Genomic DNA, 20101 nt, shown 5'->3' on the forward strand with positions numbered 1-20101 from the left:
AAGTGACATGTTTTCCATGTTGACCTCAGTGAAGTTTGGGTGCATGGACAAGACATAGGGCTTTGAGAAGACAGAAGATGAGATTCACTTACCCACATAGGTGCAGAGGGGGATACAACTGAAGAAAAGACAGGACCCCCTTCTGCAAGTTACTTAAGATCTCATTGTGGAGAAGAAGCTCTCACAGATGGAACAGTGCAAGGTGATAACTAAGCACTAAATGATACGCTCCACACATAAAACTGTATACAGACTCAGGATCTTTTCTAACGTGTAGATTCCAAGACTTCACACCAGGCCTACTGGATACAACTTAAAGGAGAAAAGTCCCAGCATTCACAGTTGTTATTTTAAGGGAGGTCAGATTTGGGAAGCATTATGACCATAGGTGATGAGAGACACAGAGGGTGGTAGGAGGAATATTAACAGAGACATTTTCTAGGAAAGGTTTAACGAAGGAGATGGAGTTTAAACTGGGGGAAAGGTGGGATATAAGTAAGAATGAGGAAAGGAGGGCAGGTAAGAGGGACTACATATAGCCTTGAAAGTACAAGTGAGCAAGAGGGGTGTGTGTGTATTTGTATGCTCTAATCGCAACTTGGGAACAATATCTGTTCCTCAGTTAGGCTTAGTCCCACTAGGGTGGAGACGTTACCTTATTGAACTGACAAATGGCGACTCAGACAACAAAGGTACCCACAGGAAACCTTGGGCAGTATAATACAGCACAGACTCAGGAGCCAGAAAGCTTGCATTCACATAGCAGACCTGCCATTCACCTGCTGTAACTTGGTGCCAATTGTAGAACCTCTCCCCAGTCTCCATTTTGTTACACGTAAAACTAGAATAATACAACGTACCTCATAGGATTGTTATAGTAAATGGATATTGAATGAAATAATGGTTGTGAATATCTAGCACAGGACTTGGCACCAGGGGGTTTCAATGAAGGCTGAATGAGCCAGGGGCCAATTGGGTTGAAGAAGAAACTCTCAGTGGCTCATCCTTTTTGGGGAGCTTCCTGGAGATTTGTAGCATTGAAAAGTTGCTGCCACAGATTATTTTTTGAAACAACTTTGGTATATGTAGACTTTTTTAAAAAACTGGTATCAAATTAGAAATGGTAAAACATGGCCCTAGAATGGGTATTTCTAGATTGTTTCTCTGTGGATGTGGAAGGATCTATACTTTAGTCTGAACTCAGGGATGGATAGATCTTACACTATTCTAGAATGTGAGTTGGCAAACTTTTCTGTGGAGGGCCAGATAGTACATTTTTTTCAGCTTTGCAGTCTTTACTGCCTGTGATGCAACCCACACAAATGTACCATTGCAGCTCAAAAGACAATGTGTAAACCAGTGGGCATGTGTATTCCAATAAAACTTTATTTATAGAAACTGAAATTTGAATTTCACATACTTTTCACACCTCATGAAATATTATTTATCTTTTGATTTTTGCCCCCAACCATTTAAAAATGTAAAAGCTATTCTTAGCCCATAAGGCATATTTTTAAAAGGTGCCCACAAGCCATAGTTTTCAGACTGACCCCTTCCAAGAACCACAGCTGGCAACAGGGCTCAAGTTAGTTCTGAAAAGGTGCATCTTAGCTCCACTTCTAGTAAACGTAACCTGCACTCCTGCCCTCACACACAAGTTTTCCCCATTCCCTTCATGGGCACCAGGCAGAACCTCCCGATATCGTTCTTTGAAGTTGCATTTATCAGCTTATTCATTCAACAAGCATTTAAGCACCTATAAGGTATAAGCCTGCAGGGGACAAAATGTTGACAAGATAGCACCCCGTCCTCCTGCAGCTCACCTTGAAGCTGGGGAAACAGACATCCACAAATCATGACGATACAATGGAGAAGAGCCTGATAATAAGGCCGTATTCCAAGCACAATGTTGGCATAGTAAAGTGAAGGAGGAATTAGTTCTGAAAGGGCGAGCTGGGCAGGCTGGGGGTTGTTGACAAGAAAGCACAAAAGTCACTATTGGGGCTTGGTTGATAGCAGAGGCATGAAGGGAGGACATCCTCGGCAGAGAGACCCATCTGTGCAAAGTCAGGACGGCACAAGCATGCCTTGGATTTGGTGAGTCACCCCACACCCTATGTAGCTAGAATGTGGGGTGAGAGGATGGTGGGTGATGAGGCCAGAAAGGGAGGGTGGGCTCAGATTACAGTCCATGCCAAAGTGTGCAGATTTTGTTTTAAAGGTATTGAAGTGTCCCTAGAGGGTTTTAAACATAGTAGTAATGTAATCAGCTCTGTACTCTAGAAATTAAACAGCTAGTGTGATGTGGGAGCAGGGAGAGATGTCAGGCAGGGAAACTACAAAGAAAGACAAGATACAGAAGACTGACCTAAAGCACTGATTGTGTTCCTGACCCAAACGGGGGTGGGTGGGGAGCCCTGTGCAGGGTGCCCACCCTCAGAGCAGCAGCTCTGTCCTCTGTAGGACGGGCTCAACTAGATGACTCCTGAGGTCGCTTTCTGTCCTCACTTGCTCTGACTTTGCCCTTCATTCTTAGACAGCAGCCACATGGGTTCTTCTCAAGTTGTGGACGGAACAATTAATGTCTTCCTTCGAACATCCTCTTGATTTTTTGCTGTCTTCATGCTAGTACCCAGTGGCAGCTGGATAACCATTCGGATGGCATTTGATGCCATTTCCCTTGCTCCTGCCTGCATGAGAGAGCATCCGGAGAGACAGAGCCCTTGGCAGACAAGCAGGCAGGTGGCAAGGCCATCAGTAGGAAAGACGCTGCTGGGCAGAGGATAGGGTGGGAGCCCATATTAGCCCAAGGCGGTACCAAGGTGATTCCATAAATCAATCAACAGCATTTATACAGCCCAGTTAAAACAGTATTTTTACATTCCTATTCACAGGTATAGATGGGGAGACAGCTGTTTACGCATTGTGAGAATTTGTATTTCCCCAAAGGTTTTTGAAGGAAAAATTCTAGATGACACCAATAAAGTAATAACTACGTGAATTCACTAAACTGCATTAAGACCCAGAGCTCAATAGCCTGATGTCCTTGAGTGATTGAACAAAAGGTGAAAACAGAGAGAAATAGATCACATCATTCCATGTTCAAAACGCACTAGTGACTTCCTGTCTCACTCAAGAGAAAATCCAAACTGCTACCACCCACCTCTCTGAACTTGCCCTCTCCATCCCTCCCCTGGGTGCCCGCTGTGGGGCACCTGGACTGCTTGCTGTTCTTAAACTCGCCAAACTCATTCCTCCTCAAGCCCTATCCTTCAGTCACTTCCTCTGTCTAGAATGTTCTCTCCCCCACTCTTTGAATGGATCCCTCACGTTATTCGGATTTCTGCTTCCACATTATCTCCTTAGAGGGGCTTACCTGACCAGTCGCTCTCAAATAAGACAATCCGGGTCTCTTCCTCCAGTAATTGTCCCTGCTTAACTTTTCTTCATGACATTCATTACTCCAGGATTGTACTATACATTCATTAAAGTATCGTCCTCCACTCCCACTAGACTGAAAGCTCCATGAGAGTAAGAGCTTGTCTGGGCTGCTGTTGTCTCCCCACCTAGAAGAGTAGCTGGCACATGGTAGGTGCTCAATTGATATTTGTTAAATTAGAAAGGATGAAATATAGATGAGGGGATTTCTTCCCCTTTACCTGAATTCCTACCACAATTATCAATAACAATCTAATGGTGATGATAGTTCTAATTAATTAAATAATTAAATATTGATAGTATTTATATATTTAGTAACAGTGTTATATAATATAATAATAAAATAATATGCCATAAATTTAATATTAAAATAATAAATAATGATAAACAACTATTTATTAAGGTCTTTCTATGTGCCACGTATTATTAAAGTCTATCTACATTATCTCTTTTATTCCTCATTCTAACCCTAGCAGGTAGATATTAGTTTTGGTGGGTTTTTTTTTTTTTTCTCTATTTTACACTTCAGGACACCAAAATTAGGAAGTTAAGATATTTGTTGAGATTCTGACACAGGTTTACCTGCCTCCAAAACCCTTGTGCTTTTCTTTATATAACTTTATATAACTGACAATGACCCAAACCACCTTGAAATGAACTTTAGGTAGATTTTAAGTGCCTTACATGACAGAAACAGGAAAGCGGAAGGGCCACTTGGTGTGAATTAAACTTTCTAACTAGAGAATGAAATGACAAAAAGCCCTAACACATGCTTTGGGAAACTGAAAGCATTAAAATGGGGTGAGATAGTGTTCAGTATTCAATAGTACTCATCAAACAAAACAGGAGGAGGATTCAGCTTTACTGCTTAGGAAGCCAAAGGAATGTTATCTCGATCTCCTAGAGGCCACAAGACTCATCTTACAGATGGAAAGGCCTTTGACTAATCCAGGCAGACACCAAAACCAATTTCCTGCAAACTAAGGACTGTTATGAAGAGCTTGCAGTGCAATATGCTAAATGCTTAATCTGTGTTCAGAAAGACCTTGCAGAATCACTCAGGCTCATTTTTACTCTAAGGCTAAATGAGGAAAAGCAAGGCCTAGCGGATGCCAGAACCGGTGTGTCAACCTCATTATGACCGCCTGAGGGTCACGTCCAGGGAATGGGTGCCACAGTAAACTGTGAGCTGAACTGGGAGCTCTGGATCAGGAAACCACTTTTGTAGGGGAGCTGTTCTCTTGTTCTTTTTGCTAAAATCATAAAAGTAGTTTTAATCCACTGAGAATGGGGACGGGGTCAAATCAACCTGATTCTGGTCCAACTTGGTCAGGAAAAAAATAAGGGCTGAGTTTTCCATCCAAGTCGTTCGGTCTAGCTGGAGTCCGTCCTACTCAGGGACAGCTATTGTCTGTACTCACCAAGTCTGAATCCTGAGGCCCAGTGAAAAAGGAATTTCCCCCTCACCTATCTATGCTTCAGAAAAGTTTCTGGAGCTGACCATTTCTGTCCTCTCCTGGGTGATCTCTTTCTCTACAGAAATTATGAAGCTGAACCAAACGTTCTGTGCTTCACTGAAGAGAGACTGGACTTTTTAACCAGGCTCATCAAACAGTAGGCACTTTTTGTTGTTGTTCCCTGGATAATAAGTGTTGATGGGTTAATGGGCCATCTTCAGGAGAGAGCTCAGAAGGAAAACCTGCAGTGTTCAAAGCTGGAGCTAGAAACACCAGCCATCAAAGAACACAGTACTTCGTGGACAGTGATGATGTATACAGCATCTACTGTCCAGCCCCATCTGAGGGGTCACATCTAACTAACCATTGTCCTCCGCAAAGCCAGAGAAGGTCACTTAATGTGGCTGACACTCAATTCTGGGAGGCCCATGTGAGAAGCCGGCTAGGGAAACCCTGGTGCCTGGGCGAGGGAGTTCCTTTTCACTGAGGGAGAATTGTATTCTGGCTCCTTGCAGACGGACGTTGCAAGTACTTTGAACACTGAAAAGAACAAAAAAAGCAAACAGCCACAAAAAAGGGGAGGGAGGGAGGAGAGAAGGAGAGAGAGAGAGATATCAGCAGGGGTAGTTAGTAAAAAGGGGCCCGGAGACAGAAAACCTTTTGTTCCCCAGAGTTCGTTTCATGTAGAGATTGTGAGGTGAATGGCTTTGAAATAAAATGGATTTATGAAGGAGTTGCTAGGTCACAGGAAGCAGGACTGTCAGACTGCTTTGTGAATTCGATTTCTTTAAAACTTAAGTTAATCTTAAAAAGAATTTATCCCCTTTTCCCGGGTTGTTTTTTTTTTTGGGGGGGGGTGGAGTAAGGTTGGGAACGGTTCTCCACTTTGTTTTATTTTCCACTTTTTCTGATAATGTAAAAAGAAATGATCGCATTACAAGTTCTTTGTCAGTTTTCAGAAGTTAAGAAGTGGGCGGGACATCGTAGTACCTTGGCCCACTAGCCAATAGCGGGGAAGTATGCAAATATAGTCTGTGATGGGCCCGCCTCAATCAAAACAGTGAGCTCAGAGGCTTTGCAGCATAACTGTGTGGGAGCTCAAGTCTGGAACTGACAAACCCGCCCAGCCCGGGACCGACCGTTCTCACTTTCATTTAGCACTACACTCGATGGAGGGGCAGATACGCCAGTGCTCAATGCAGTCTAACTAGTGTAGGAAAACGGCTCAATTCACCGCTGCCAAGATGAAGTATAAGGTAAGAGAGTGCCTTTTATATAAGATTTGAGAGAGAGACAGAGAAAGAGAGGGAGTGTGTGTGTGTGTGTGTGTTTCACACTGTGACAACTCCTCTGCCGGGATCCCTTGTGTGCCCCAAAGAGTTCTGAGATGGGTCTCAGTCAGGTTGGCATACAAGCAAGCAAGCAGTGACCCAGTCTCCAAGACCCACTCTGGGAGTTCACAGCACACCCAGGTCCATCTCCTCTGAAAGTTTTGGGGAATTAGTCTTAGAGCCGGTGTGTAGCGACCACTGCAGATCAGAGAGTGTCTAACTTAAAGCGGAGCACGCATTTATTCAAGTCTCCGAGGCTCCCGAGGCCTGGCCTCCACCGTCCATCGGAACTGAGGAGCTGTAATGAGAGAGGAATCAGAACTGCTGCGTTTCTCAGACAGGCTCTTAAAACAGTTTTCAGCCTTTGCTTTAAGCATTTGGTCTGGGAAGCAGTTTGTATTATATTTTTGGTGGGAGAAATTAAAAGTCCCAGGTACTATTATACACAGCCGATGGTGGAGAATTTTGATATTCTTAAATGATGTTGGTTGTAAGAAGAAATGAGTGTTTGCCATTTCGTAAAAACGCTTTTATTGGCGTTTGAATGGACTGAGGGTCTGAAGCTTACTGAGTGCCGGAACACTTTGACAGCATTATTTTCCCATGCGTTTTGCACCGTTGTTTGTGTGTGTATTCTTGGCAAAAGCATTATAACTTGCTCAGCATATCCCATTATTAAGTCGCCCCCATTGAGGAGGCAAGCAGCATCCAGGGACACTGTACAGACACAGACTGTAATGAATTGGGTGTGAATTCATCCCCTCTTGGAGGATGATCACTGCTATTCTAGAATAGACGGGAGTCCTAGTGCTTTTAAACAAAAGTGCGATTATTAAAATGCATTTTGGCAAGGTGGCTATACTTTTGGATTGACAATTAGTATTACCTGTCTGCCCTTCGGGATTGTGCTAGCTGGGAGCTACTTTGCTTTCTCTCTGAATTATCTAGCTTCTGACCCATCCTTTTTTAATGTGATGTTGTAAATACTTGATTATGGCTGACAGCCACTGGCGAACCTCAGGGATAAATCTTTTTGTTCAAGAGTGATAAATCTTACTCAAAGCTCTAAATCTATGTTGAAAGTCTTTATTTATAAAGTATGGGTTATAGTTCTTGGAAAGGGTACAACTATCTGAAGACACAGGTATCAGCTATCACTCTAGTATCAGCTTTCCATTATCTGTCTCAGTAGAAAAGATCAGAGGATTGGGTAATCTTCAAGATTCTTAATATTTGACTTAAAGATGCAACCAGAAACAAATCTTTCTATCTGGCAGGAAAGTTCTCTGTCTTGAAGTAGTTCACCCTGTATTTCCAGTTTCCTAATTTAGAGCAGTGATGGGACTAGTTAATACTTAGCCTGCAGTGAGTCTTTTCCCCTCTGCTCCCTAATGCTGACTTGCAGAAAAAAGAAAGAAAATATGTTCATGCATTTATTATTGGAAAGTATAAATGGCTGAAATTGACATTGAATGTTGTAATCTAGAAAGTAACAAAAGTGACAGTATAAAGTCACTTTTATTCAGTGACCTCAGCATGTTTCGTTTTATGGAAAGAAAACATCATGGCAACAGATGATGTAAATTGTGACTGGCATTCATGGAGAAACCTGCCTCTCTGCCGGGTCTTACCAGTCAGGTAAAACCCTGCCAAGTGAGGTAAATACATGGTTTTATTAGCCTGTGGACACCTTTGCTAGCAACAATACTGATTTCTTTGACTGACCAAGTGACAGATTGACACCTTGTGGTGACTACAAAACAAACCAATAGCTGAAGCAATCTACTTTCTCTTTCTTACAAAGCATATTTTCTCTCTTGTTAGTAATGGACAACTTTATTTAAGGAGAGCATTTTGTAAATTTAAGTAGAGATGAAAGGTAGAGGAGTGATAAATAGCATTTCTTAAGACTCCCTCTGACAATACAGGATTGTCATGTTTAATTCTCTCAATAACTCTATGAGGTGGGTATGATTATATTCATGATCAAATGTGGAAATTATGGCACAGAGAAGCTAAGTAATTTATCCAAAGCCACGTAGCTAAAAAGTGGTGGAGCTGGGATTTGAACCAAGGCTATCTGGTTGCAGAAATTGTGACTTTCAACCACTAGTAAAGAAAAAGAAAGAACCATCTGTGACCTCCCTAAAATGTCGTGTGTCGCTTGTTTTCTTCACCCAGGAAATTTAAGGCTCTATATCATCCCAAGCATTCCTGCAGGATAGAGTCTTTTTTGGATTTGGTTATTTGTTGTTGTTTTTTCAGTCAGTAACTACAAAGCAAAGTGAAATGCGTGTTTTGCAGTTATTTGTTTAATTTGAGCCACTTAGGTAGTAAAAGCAGATAATTATTAGATTGTAAAATCCCGGAGTCAGGAATTATTTTTTAAACACTGTGTTGTGCTATACACTATAAATTAGCACAGTCAGACTTAACAAAGTTCACTGAGAGATTTATAATCCAGCCACTATAAGATTTTTTAAACCAGATTATCTGGTTTGACTACTTCAGGGATCATAACTGAAGAACAACCGAACCTCCATTCATTTTATACTTAAACACAGCTCCAGGTCAGTCAACTATGTATTTGCAATAATCTTGAGAACTGTGGAATGTAAGCTATTACTTTGGTAAACTTTTTTGGTTTGCACCTATCTAGTCTATTTTTATTTCATTGTATTATTTTTTTTTAATTTGTTCATGGGAAGGCTGCAGTCAATCTCATATGTACTTAATATTCCATTTCTCTTAAAAGGATTCAGTCTGAGGTTCTGCGATAGCAAATTATGGGGGCTTCATTTGTCAATAGTTTTCCACAAGCTCCTCTGAATATACAGAGTACGTTCAGAAATGTGGGGAAGGGCCTGTGGCTTGTTCAGGGCAGGCTCCCCCGTCCGAAGGTCTGGAGGCGACTGCGGCAGCTCTACACTAGGAGAGTGATTGAAGGGCCAGTGCACAGCTGTGTTTGAGCCCAGGCGGAAGACCCCGCCCACTTTCCACAGGCTCCAGAGCCTGGTCTGTGCGCTGCAGGCGCTGCCTGTCTGATCTCTAATGGCTGAGCAGCTTCTGTGGCTTTGCCAGATTTTTTGAACCCTATGTGCCTCCATTAAAATTCTACATTATTTATGTAATCTACCGTTCAACAAATTCGTTCTTAAATGCTTGGACTGAAGACAAATTACAGATGGCACTTTTAATACAAATCAGAAAACTACATTTTGAAATTCAGATTTCTGTGTTCTGGTTGAATGTGGGTAAGGTAGGTTGCAGACACAAGAAAATGTTTACTATTAAAAGCTTTTGAGGAGACTTTGAAAATATTTTTATTTTCTCAAGCTAGCTTGAAAAAAAAAATCATTGAGGGTCTTTGATTTATGGTCTTTTACGACCGAAATGATTCCCAGTTCTTTCCTTGCTTTGACATTTTGGTTTTAAATTCCTTATTCTCTTCTAGATGATTTGTTGTCCTCAATCCATATTAGAAACTCCTGCTCCCCCTTATAAATCTTATGTGAGATCTATAAAGTTACAAGCACCAAAAGATGCTTTGAAAAAAATCTTAATGATTTGTTTATATATTATTGATTGATTGATCAAAACCATTTTTAGAGCTAAGTGACTTAACCTACACAGAGATGAAAGTCTTTGTAGAGCTGAAGGTGTTCTGGTCACACCAAATTTAGCATGTTGCACAGTGTGGAACATACCAAGGATGGCTTGACATCATTTCCTTGCCGTAATACACTTCAGTCCTCTTCTCAGAATTCAGCACTGGCTTCCTGTCTGCACCCTCTCAAGACTTCTAAAACCAACTTCCTTTCTTCTTTTCAAGCCCCTTTGCAAATTCCCCCTCTTTTTTTGTGCCCTTATGACCTCATTGTCTCTCATTGTTTTTCATTCAAGCACTCCTATGCTTCTCTAATTCCAGACTTCTGTAGGGCTTACCTCCCCCCCACACACAGACATAACACCCTCAAAGCACACCCTGTACCTCCAACTCTCTCCTCTCTCTTGACTCTGTTGTGAGAAATCTTCGTCTCATGCTGCTCCCCATTCTTTGCCCCTGTCTCTTTGCGCCTACGTGACTTGGTTAGTCTGTCACTTACCACAGGTCAAGTCTCCTCAACCATCCACTCCATGAAGCAGTCAAAAGCCCAAACCTTTGTACCTTGACTGTCCTATAATCCCTACAATAGGCTTTTTCAGCTCTGCCCTACTCTGTTAGCACTACTTATTAACTCCTGTCAATCAAATCACTATCTATATAATACCTGTAACTTACATACATTGCCCACTGGGGCTTTCCAGTTTTAAGCAAGCTCCATTGAATACAAGAAATAAAGAAATGAAGTATGGGCTGTATTTGTATGTAGAAGCAAATTGATAGGCAAGTCATTGAATAAAAAACATGATCTAAGATCTGTTACGGCCTTGAGATGGCAGGGACTTGGTCTTGTATATTCTTATAGTAGAGACAAGATATAGTGTGGACTTTAGGGAAAGACATTATTATTTCTTGTGATTTAATGTTCTATATAACCTTGGGCAAGTTAAGTTCTCTGAGCCTCAATTTTCTTATCTGAAAATAGGGATAATAACTGCTTGTTCTAAGGCCTAAGCAAGATAACATAGGAATGTAAAATACTTACCATGGCTCCTGGAATATAGTAAGTAGTCAGTGCCAGTTGGCTCCAGCTCTCCTTGTACAATAGATGCTCAATTAGTGTTGAAAGGATAGTGTGGACTCAAGACTTGGTGACAGGATTATGTCAAAATCCCAGTTACTAGGTTAAGATGGTTAAATAGTGTTGAGTATTCCATGGGCCCGGATATGTATTGTAGAAATGCAGACGCCACACATAGGGAATTACCAGCACACCTATGTGCCCACTTGCTAATATATTAATAACTTGGTACCTTCACTACTATTAATCAGATTTGACATTCCTGAAATTACAGGACCTTGCTCAAGGTAAGTACTGAACAAATATTGAGTTGAATGTTGAGTTACATGAAATATTTACAAAAATAGCCATTAGAGTCTTACTGCTTTTTGGCATAGTAGAAAGAACATGGGTTATGTTTCAAGTCCCACTTAGGTTACTTTCTAACAGTATAATAAGCAAGCTGCTTCATTTTTTCATTTATTAAAGTAGGATTTATAAAATACCTGTCTTATCAGATAGTTGTAAGGATATAAGAGATGAAAGTCATCAGCTTCTAGCACATAGTAGGCATATAAAAAGCAGCTATTACATGACACATTATAAGATATATATAATATATATACACAGATATATAGATTGATATACAAGCATTGTATAGATAAACATTTAAGCAGAAACATTCATAAGAATTGTTTTCCCAAAGCAAAAATATTCATAAAGAAAAGAAAAATTCATCAATATAAAAAAATCAAAGGTGAAATACAAAGGTAGTAAGTTGTGGAGTACAGAGTTCAGTGTAAACTGTATCCCTTATCCTAGCACAGTCCGTCAGAGTGACGTAGATGTAAAGTAAGAGGTCTTGGTTATCTATTTTTAGATCACTTTAGGGTCAGAAAGAAACCTAGACAAATTGGTTTGAAATGCCAGCCACTGGGACCGTGGCATTACTCTGCAGTAACATATAGACTTAATTATCAAGCCGCCTTGCCAAGATAAACAAAACAGGGCCACTGGGAAGAAATACTATATTTCCAACTTAAAACACCAGAGAGTAGCTGCCGGTTTCCTAGGCAATGGATGATTGCAAAGACTATGAGCATGGAAAGGAGACCCGCCCCCCCCCCCCAAAAAAAAAACCTGTTTATACTTCGTCCACAATACCCCCTCCGTCTATGCTTCGTCCACAATACCCACTCTGTCTTATTTACTTTCAACATTCCAGTCATCTCCCTGTGGTAATTCTTACTGGTTAATAAGGACTCTGCAGCCTGGGGAACATAACAGCCTAGCTGCAAAAGACTGTCTTCCTAAGGAATCTTCATTTCAAGATAAATGGCCTTGTTGGTGACCTTTACCACCCTCCATGGAAAGAGCAATTATTTTAGACCACAGTTTTAGTAGTCAATGTAACTTAGGTGAATTGAGGCCTGTTCTTTAAGGAAGATAGAACAGGCACTCCAGAACATGTGAGCAGTGATAGCATGTGACAGTGATTTTGCATGGTTACGGTAGGAGGTGGGCAGCGAGATATTAAAATTGCCAGTGGAACGTTTTCAATATATGTCTGGGCCCCACCATGGACTACTAAATACCAGTTTCTTCTTTAAAAAGAGCTCATCCCTTTCCCCACACCCTCATGTCCAACCATTAATGGTGCTAAATAATGTTGAAATAGGTGGTTCAAGGCCCTTATCCAAGGGCTGGGTCCATTGATTTGGAGGTGTCTTATTTCTTTGTAAATCTTGATGTGTATGCTGCTGAGAATTCCTCCTGAAATTTCTAGTATGTCATGGTAATAGTTACAAGATATTACCAAAAACATTCCTTATGTGCAGTGTTGATGTTTATGCTTACCAGAAATAAAGATTAAGCAACCATGAACATGTAAAAGTCAAGCATTGCACAAAAATGTTTGAAAGCTCCTTTTGAATTCAAGTTTGGTTCCTTTCTTCGCTCTTTGTGAGTGTGTGGCGGGGGTGGAGGTTATTTGTGAAGCTCCATAGAAAGTTGCCCCAAAAGGCATATAAGGTTAAGATCTGAACCAGATCTTTCTATTTATTAAAACAATCTGTATTTAGACAGGATGATGTGCCATTAATATTTTTCCTGATTTTTTTTTTTTTTTTTTTTTTTTTTTTTTTTTTTTTTTAGTTATGTGGAAACCCTGTGCTATCTCTTACATGAATTAGCCTTAACCTCATTAATTTGTGGTAGTCGGTCAGTTGCCCTTAACTTAGTACTTCACCCACAGGAGATGTGGCTACCTTGGGGAGGTTTCTCTGTCCCCAGGCTCTGTGCTTTACTGAAAGAATGAGCTGGGATACCCCATGCCTCCAGCCCCAACCCCCAATAACCATAACAAGCAAAGCCAGCACACTGGGAAGGCAATAAAGTGGACTTCCAGACACTCCAGGCTTCTTGGAATTCAGAGTCTTTAGTATACAACAGTGTATGTTAGTAATCTGTCAATGAGCTTTTTGGGTTTTGGGGTGTGTGTGTATGTGTGTGTGTACGTGTGCGTGTGTGTTACTAACTGTGGGATGACTTAGAGTTTAGCAGGAAGTGGGTTAGTGGACCAGCAGGACTTCAGTACAGTGTTGGCACAGCAACATTTTGAAGTCCTCTTTTCCCTTGAGTGCTCCTCTGGGATAGAACTCCATGTTGTTCTCTGCTTCTCCAACCTTTTTCACTCCGACCTAAGTGTGATGAACAAGCCTTAGATCGGGGTACAGGGAGAGCACAATAGCAATACGGTGAGCCCAACAGCATTCTTTCTCTGAATAACCCCATTCACTGTGAAGCTAGAGTTCTAGGCGGTCTCACCGAGGCCCAGATGACTTTGAAATATATCTCATTTCCCCATAAAGATCATCTTGTCATTTAGAGAACATGTCCGTTGACAGAATCAAAGACTCTTATTAGTACCTGTCTTTTTTCCTCCCAAATCCTGACTTCACCCAAGGCACACTCATTAGCAACATACATGCTTACATGCCTAGCTTTTTTTAAGTTTAAAATACATGTAATTTCTGTATTTAAGGAAATATATCTATAGTGCACAAACTCCAAAATGGGACATATGGTCTGACAATGGGAGGGATATTTGAAACTGGGACTGCCTTGGAAAGTTCAGGAACACATGGTCACTAGACAGTTAGCCCATGAGCTGCTGCAGAGATCAGTCAGTGGTGGAAGGCGGTATCCCTTTTCCCTTATGTCAGCCTCTTGACGGGAAATTATCTAAGAGGCATTTTTTTCAAGTGGATGCAAGCAAATTTTTCATATAGAGTTATAAATAACATTTACTTGTAAGTAAGAAGGCGGTCCTTTTCTTGTTTCTTGCAGAAATAGGCATCTTTAGTAATGGCGGAAAACCCATTTTGCAGTGTGGACTTGTGCAGAGAACACAGGAGAGCGTTCAGCAGCAGGGGGATTGTATTTCAATTGTTCTTGTTTGAAATCGGGCGGTGGTTCTGCCTCATAGTCTGCAATGTCTGCTCAAGCCTCCTGCCTCCCTTATTAAGATCTTAATTACAGACGCAGCTTACTTCATTGCTGGAGGGAAAGAATTTAGTTCTCTGAACTGTGTCTGTTTTTTGGTGTGGCAGGTGTAATCATGATGAGATCATTTCTGTTTTGTTTTCTTTTCCTGGAGGAATTATTTTTGAAGGGGAGGAGTACAGTTCTTAGGACACAATTTCATAGCTCATAATAGTGCAGTAATAACTGTGCTGTGATTTTATAGAGACCCTTTCTTCTGAAGAAGTCAGAACATTTTGCGTATATAATTTCATGCCTCCTCATAATATTATTATAAAGAACATGTCCATTATCCCTATTTTGCAGATGGCTAACCAGAGTCACAAAAGGTGGTGTGATTTCATTGTCATTAATCTTCTAATATGAGGACTCAGACTAGACTCTGTTAATTCAGTTTAGTTTCCGTTCCTCAATTCAGGGTTTCTCAATATCAGCACTATTGACATTTTGGGCTGGATATGCCTGTGTTGTGGGCTGTCCTGTGCATTCCAGGATGTATAGCAGTATCCCTGGCCTCTACCCACCAGCTACCAGTAAAATACACACACACACACACGCACACACGCACATACACACAAACTCACACACTCACTCACTCACACGACCAAAAATGCCTCCAAACATTGCCAAATGTCACCTGGAAGGATAAAATTCCCCCTAGTTAAGAATCACTGGCCTAAATCTCCCCTACTTCCTTCTGTCTAAAAATAATTGCCTTACTGGTTTGATGTGATAGAAGCACAAAAATACAACCATAGAATCGTTTGCCATAATTTTATCATGACCAAGGTTGAGCTTAATGTAACAGGTCCTAACCAAAAGGAAATGTCCTCTTCTATGCTTAGCACCAATTTGTTCAAGCAAATACATACCACAAAACACTAAGAAGCATGGGGTCTCCCCCATGTCACATGTAAAACCATGAGGCCAGAGGAAGACAGACTGCGGAGAATTAAGGTTGCCATAAAGACAGTCTGATACACTCTATATGGAACAGGCATTTAAAGCTGGGCCTTAAAGAAAACTATTTTAGTCTCATAAACTGGTATATAATATGTACATGTAGGAGCTTGTCTATATACCTAGCCATTGAATGATTTCATTTTAAGGTGTTTTTTTTTTGTTTGTTTTTTTATTTTTTATTCCATTTGCTCCTGCCATCTTTCCTCTCCTAGCTGAGAAGCTGCAGCATCTAAAGGTTCTTTCTTGAGACAGCTCTGCAGTTGCAATGTTGACAGCATATGATTGCATACGTCCCCTCAGCCAAGTATACGGCTCCACTTTTTAGAACTCTTTGAGGACCTCACAAGTTAAGTGGGATAATGGCAATCAGGCACCAAACCTAGGTCGGGGACATCCAAAAGAGTTCCAGTGAGGGTTGGCATCCAAGTTACTTCAGTTGGGTTCTAGCTGGGAGACAGGCGAAGGTTTCCAGGATGTACACGTATTTGTACTGGCATTATATTTAGATATTGGTCCTGCGTCGTACTGTATTTAGATATAACGTCATACCTCGGGGGCTGCTGCCTACCTTGGTGCTAGAAGATAAGATATATGAGAATGTAAAAATAGGAAGATCTTCCCCCTTCTTTCAACTACTTTATTAGATGTTACAACTTGTGTGTTTTGACTTTTGAGAAATTGTCATTTGGGGGACCATACTGTAGTATAATGGACTGGAGTCTCCTATTCCTTTATCACAATTCTCATTTCACTTCCCCCAAGTACCTGGATGCTGGAGGGATTTGTCTAGACAGGCAGATGTGAGCCGGTGCCAACACTACAATGTTGGCTGAAATCCAGATGGTTGTTTTATTGTTAATAAAACCTATCTTTTGGGTGAGTGGGTGTCAGGCCTTCATCATTATATGGCGCCTATCAGATTTATCTAAGGACAGAACCCTAAAAACAGTTTGTGCCTGCCCCATGTTTTTGATCTTTTGCCAATATGCTATGCTTAAATCTATCAAAACCAGGCAACCTGGGAGAAATGCTTAATAAATTTCAAGGCTTAATAGCAACAGTACTAAATTCTAAGATGGAGAAGTTTCTCAGGAAGTACATCCTGGTCCAGTGGGAAAAAATCCTAGATTAAGAGGGGAACCAGATGCTGTTTCTGGCTCTGCTGCTAATCTAATAGGAGACTCTCTGGGTTGTAAAAGAAGATTGGGTTAGAATGATCTCTAAGTCCTCTTCTTAATTTAAAAGTAGTCTAGTTGGTTCTGGTCAAGCCATGGGTGACTTCTGATTCCAATACCCATAGACACCTAGGTGTCCTTCTACCTTCTTTAAGACCCTCAGGAGTTGCTTAGGTCAATCTGAAAGACCACAGCAGAGTGAGAAATTGAGCTCTTAAAGACACATGTATTATTTATGACCATCAGACTTGTGAGGAAAAACCTTTTTTTTTTTTCTCAAATACTGTCAACAATCAAATTCTGGCCAAGAAATAATAGAAGTGGGCTGTGAAGTCATATACATACACTCATACATGCACGCCTACTTACCAACTCATTTGTAATTTTTTAAAAATATGAAACAAGGGATTTGCTCCAGGCTTTTGTTGCTTTCATGGTAAACAAACACCAAGATGTGAAGGTTTCTGTCCTATATCAATCTTACATCAATAGATGGCATTAGTTCTAGTGCAGGAAAGGAAGGGAATACAGCATTTGGAGAAAGACTTTAAATCTCACAGCTATGCTGTCCATATCATGGTACCAAATCTGTCAGATAGAAGTTCTTCCTGAGATCCAAATACCCACATTTGCAATGAGCATCAGATCTTCTCACCAATTCTCCGGAAGTGGTATTATTTTGGCATATGAGCCACCAAAAGAATGCTGGGTTCTGAATAATCCCTCATTGAATAGGAGTATGTCAATATGGAAGTGACATTAAGATTCCCAAACTTGGAAGCCTTTCAGGGGCTCACACAGAGGGGGTCCTGATGGTGCAGATGGGGGCTGCTGCATGTCAAAGAATACCTTTGAGAGGGCAAGTGTCTAATATCACGTTTCTTAAAGCATCTCCCACTCAGAAATGCTCAAAGGGAATGCTATGGCTAAAGTTCACAAGGCTGGAAAATGTAAGAAAATTTAAGGAATTGTGGTAGAGTAAATGATATGAACACTCACAGAAGGTCTGAGATATTCACATAAGCGTTGTAACTATCCTAGGGGTTTAGAAGCACTTTCCAGAAAAGACAATTGTTGGCTGAAATGTGGTCTAGGTGGCAGAGGAATCTTTGGTGGCACGTGTTGGGCGCTTCTCACTGATGGTCGGCAGTATGGCAAGGGACTAGTGGGGCCTACGAGACTGGTGGGCCCGCTGCTGCCTTTCTGTGACAGTTCAGGTCACATAATGTAAAGTGAGTCAGATCCCAATTGACAAATATTGCTGAGAAAAATCTTGGATGTGCTATGTATCATATCTTCTAACTCCTGCACTTGAAAATTCTGTGTCTGCTATTTAACAATCTCAAGATCTAACTCAGAAAATTTGACATTCCAGATCATCCAATGAAAGAACCCAGGTATAAACCAAGTATTCCAAGAAGCAGAATCCAGACACTTGTAGATGTCCATGTTTTCTGATGACAGCCGTGTCCTTCTTTTGGGAAATCCCACATCCCCCAGTTTTCTAAAGTGATGGTAGGAGGTAGCCAAAATGGTCAGACTAAAACTCATTTTTGTCAGAGGCACAAAAGCACACAAGCCTTTCTTTCTCTTCCCGTGTGTCCTCAGACTGACCGTGATGATGCTCATCCTGCAGCCGCGTCCTTCAGGACTGATTTCCTTGACAATGGCCATTTCCTTCTGTACTGTGTCTGTTTCTCACGATCTGTTTCTCTGTGTGTCTGTGTGTGTGTGTGTGTGTATGCGCGCTGTGTGTGTGTGCGTGCTGTGTGTGTGTGCGCGCGCTGTGTGTGTGTGTGCGTGCTGTGTGTGTGTGCACGCTGTGTGTGTGTGCACGCTGTGTGTGTGCGCGCGCTGTGTTTGTGTGTGCGCGCTGTGTGTGTGTGTGTGTGAAAGCCATGTTGTTGAGAATGTGGCAACCCTGAGGCTGTGGCAGGAGCTCCTACGTGATAAATATAGCATAAAGTAAAAATAATAGGAGGAAGTTGGGCCCTTGATGATACTATCAGTCCTAGTGTGGTGACACACCAGCCATTGTGTCTCTTTTCTCTCCAAAGAACAGCATGAATGGTCATGGAAATTACAAGTCACACCTCTCCATATTTGGAATAGCAGATAGTTTCCCTGGAAGTAGGAGTAATAAGCTTTTGACATTTTGAGAGCAGTGGGGGAAAGGAAAGGCAGGGAAGGGTGGGGGATGATGTGGGAGTTGTCGTATGACCTAGAGCTCTCTGTACCCGCTGTTCTGGCTCTGTACTCTGTTTTCTTCCCACTCCTCAGGCATAGCTTGGGAACCAGGAACAGCAGAAACCAAAGTCCTGGCAAAGCATGAATGGTGCTCAGTCACCTGCTGCCAGATGTGAGAAGGGAGAGAAAGCTCTTACAGAGAACATTGTATTTAATCAGGCTGGGATGGTCAGTTCCTCCTGGCCTTCCTGTTTGCTCAGTGGTTGTGGACATGAGATTTGGGCTCTCCACCTACGTCATTATCCTGTTTTAGTAGGGAGGGCGGGCGTTTTCCTGCTGGCTGTCTCCCACGTTCTCTGGCTACGAGGCATGCCTGACTTACACACATCATTTATCTTTCTGGTTCCATTAGTTTATCTTCCCATGTCCATCTGAAAATTTTGACCAAATATCATGCTGATTTCTCTAGAAAAGAATTTCACTCTCTCCATAGAGAACCAGGAAATCAGAATCCAGAATCCATTTCAAATTAGCAAATATTTAATGAGTGTGTATTTTGTTTCAGACACTGAGCTAAACTTCTGAAAATGCCAAAGGAAAAAGACAGCTCTCTGAACTTAAGGAGTTCCCAAAATGAATGAGATAGTAGAAATCATACCATAAGAAAAACTATTACAGAGAGCTGGGAAGAGAAGCGATCAGATAGGTTTTGGAAAGATAACATTCTGGTTATGTGGAAGATGGGTTTTAAGATGGGAAGAGGTTAAATGCTGGAAAACCAGTTGGGAAGGAATTGCCGTATTCCCCCAAAGAACATTGCTGAGTACCTGAACTAGGAATGGCAGGGAGGATGTAAACAGAAAACTGATTGGGTTTCAGGTTGTAAAGAGAGTCTAAAAACCTCTGAGGCTACTTTCTTGGGCAGCTATGTGCATACTACTAAGAGAGATAAAGCAGGAGAAGGAGTTTTTGCACTGGATTTCAAGATAAACATACCTATTAGACAACTGGAAATGTGGGATTGGAGTACAGAAGAAATATCTAGGCTGGAGCTATGGATCTGAGTGTTATCTGTATTTAGATACCATAGGCATGGATGTGACTTGCTGTAGAGAACAAGCATATAGAGAAAAGTGCAAAGTAGAGATCCCGTTGGCACATGATCACTTAAGAAATGAGCCCCCCAATTTTTTTTTTTTTAGCCTGTGAAAGAGAAGGAAGATGAGGGGTCATGAGAACAAGAGAAGAGAGTGAAGCAGGAAGTGGTATCTTGGAAGCCAGAAGAGAGTTTCAAGAAAGATTGGGGTGGGGATCCATGCTAGAGGCTACTATAATTAGTGTCC

The 20101-nt window shown here is 41.4% G+C and overlaps 1 protein-coding gene across 4 annotated transcripts in view; it reads left to right on the forward strand.

Annotated features, from left to right (window-relative positions):
* The window catches only part of NEDD9 (neural precursor cell expressed, developmentally down-regulated 9), a 175763-nt gene that overhangs the window by 124495 nt on the left and 31167 nt on the right, over positions 1–20101 (forward strand). The window contains exon 1 of one of the 4 annotated variants that reach the window (XM_033114698.1): positions 5969–6151. The exons of the other annotated variants lie outside the window; for them this stretch is intronic. Coding sequence (XP_032970589.1) covers positions 6140–6151 — 12 coding nt within the window. The 5' untranslated portion in view covers positions 5969–6139. Of the gene's footprint in view, positions 1–5968; positions 6152–20101 lie in introns of those variants that run through there. 4 annotated transcript variants of the gene reach the window in all.

This window comes from Rhinolophus ferrumequinum, chromosome 9 (assembly GCF_004115265.2).
Source record: "Rhinolophus ferrumequinum isolate MPI-CBG mRhiFer1 chromosome 9, mRhiFer1_v1.p, whole genome shotgun sequence".
Classification (NCBI taxonomy): domain Eukaryota; kingdom Metazoa; phylum Chordata; class Mammalia; order Chiroptera; family Rhinolophidae; genus Rhinolophus; species Rhinolophus ferrumequinum.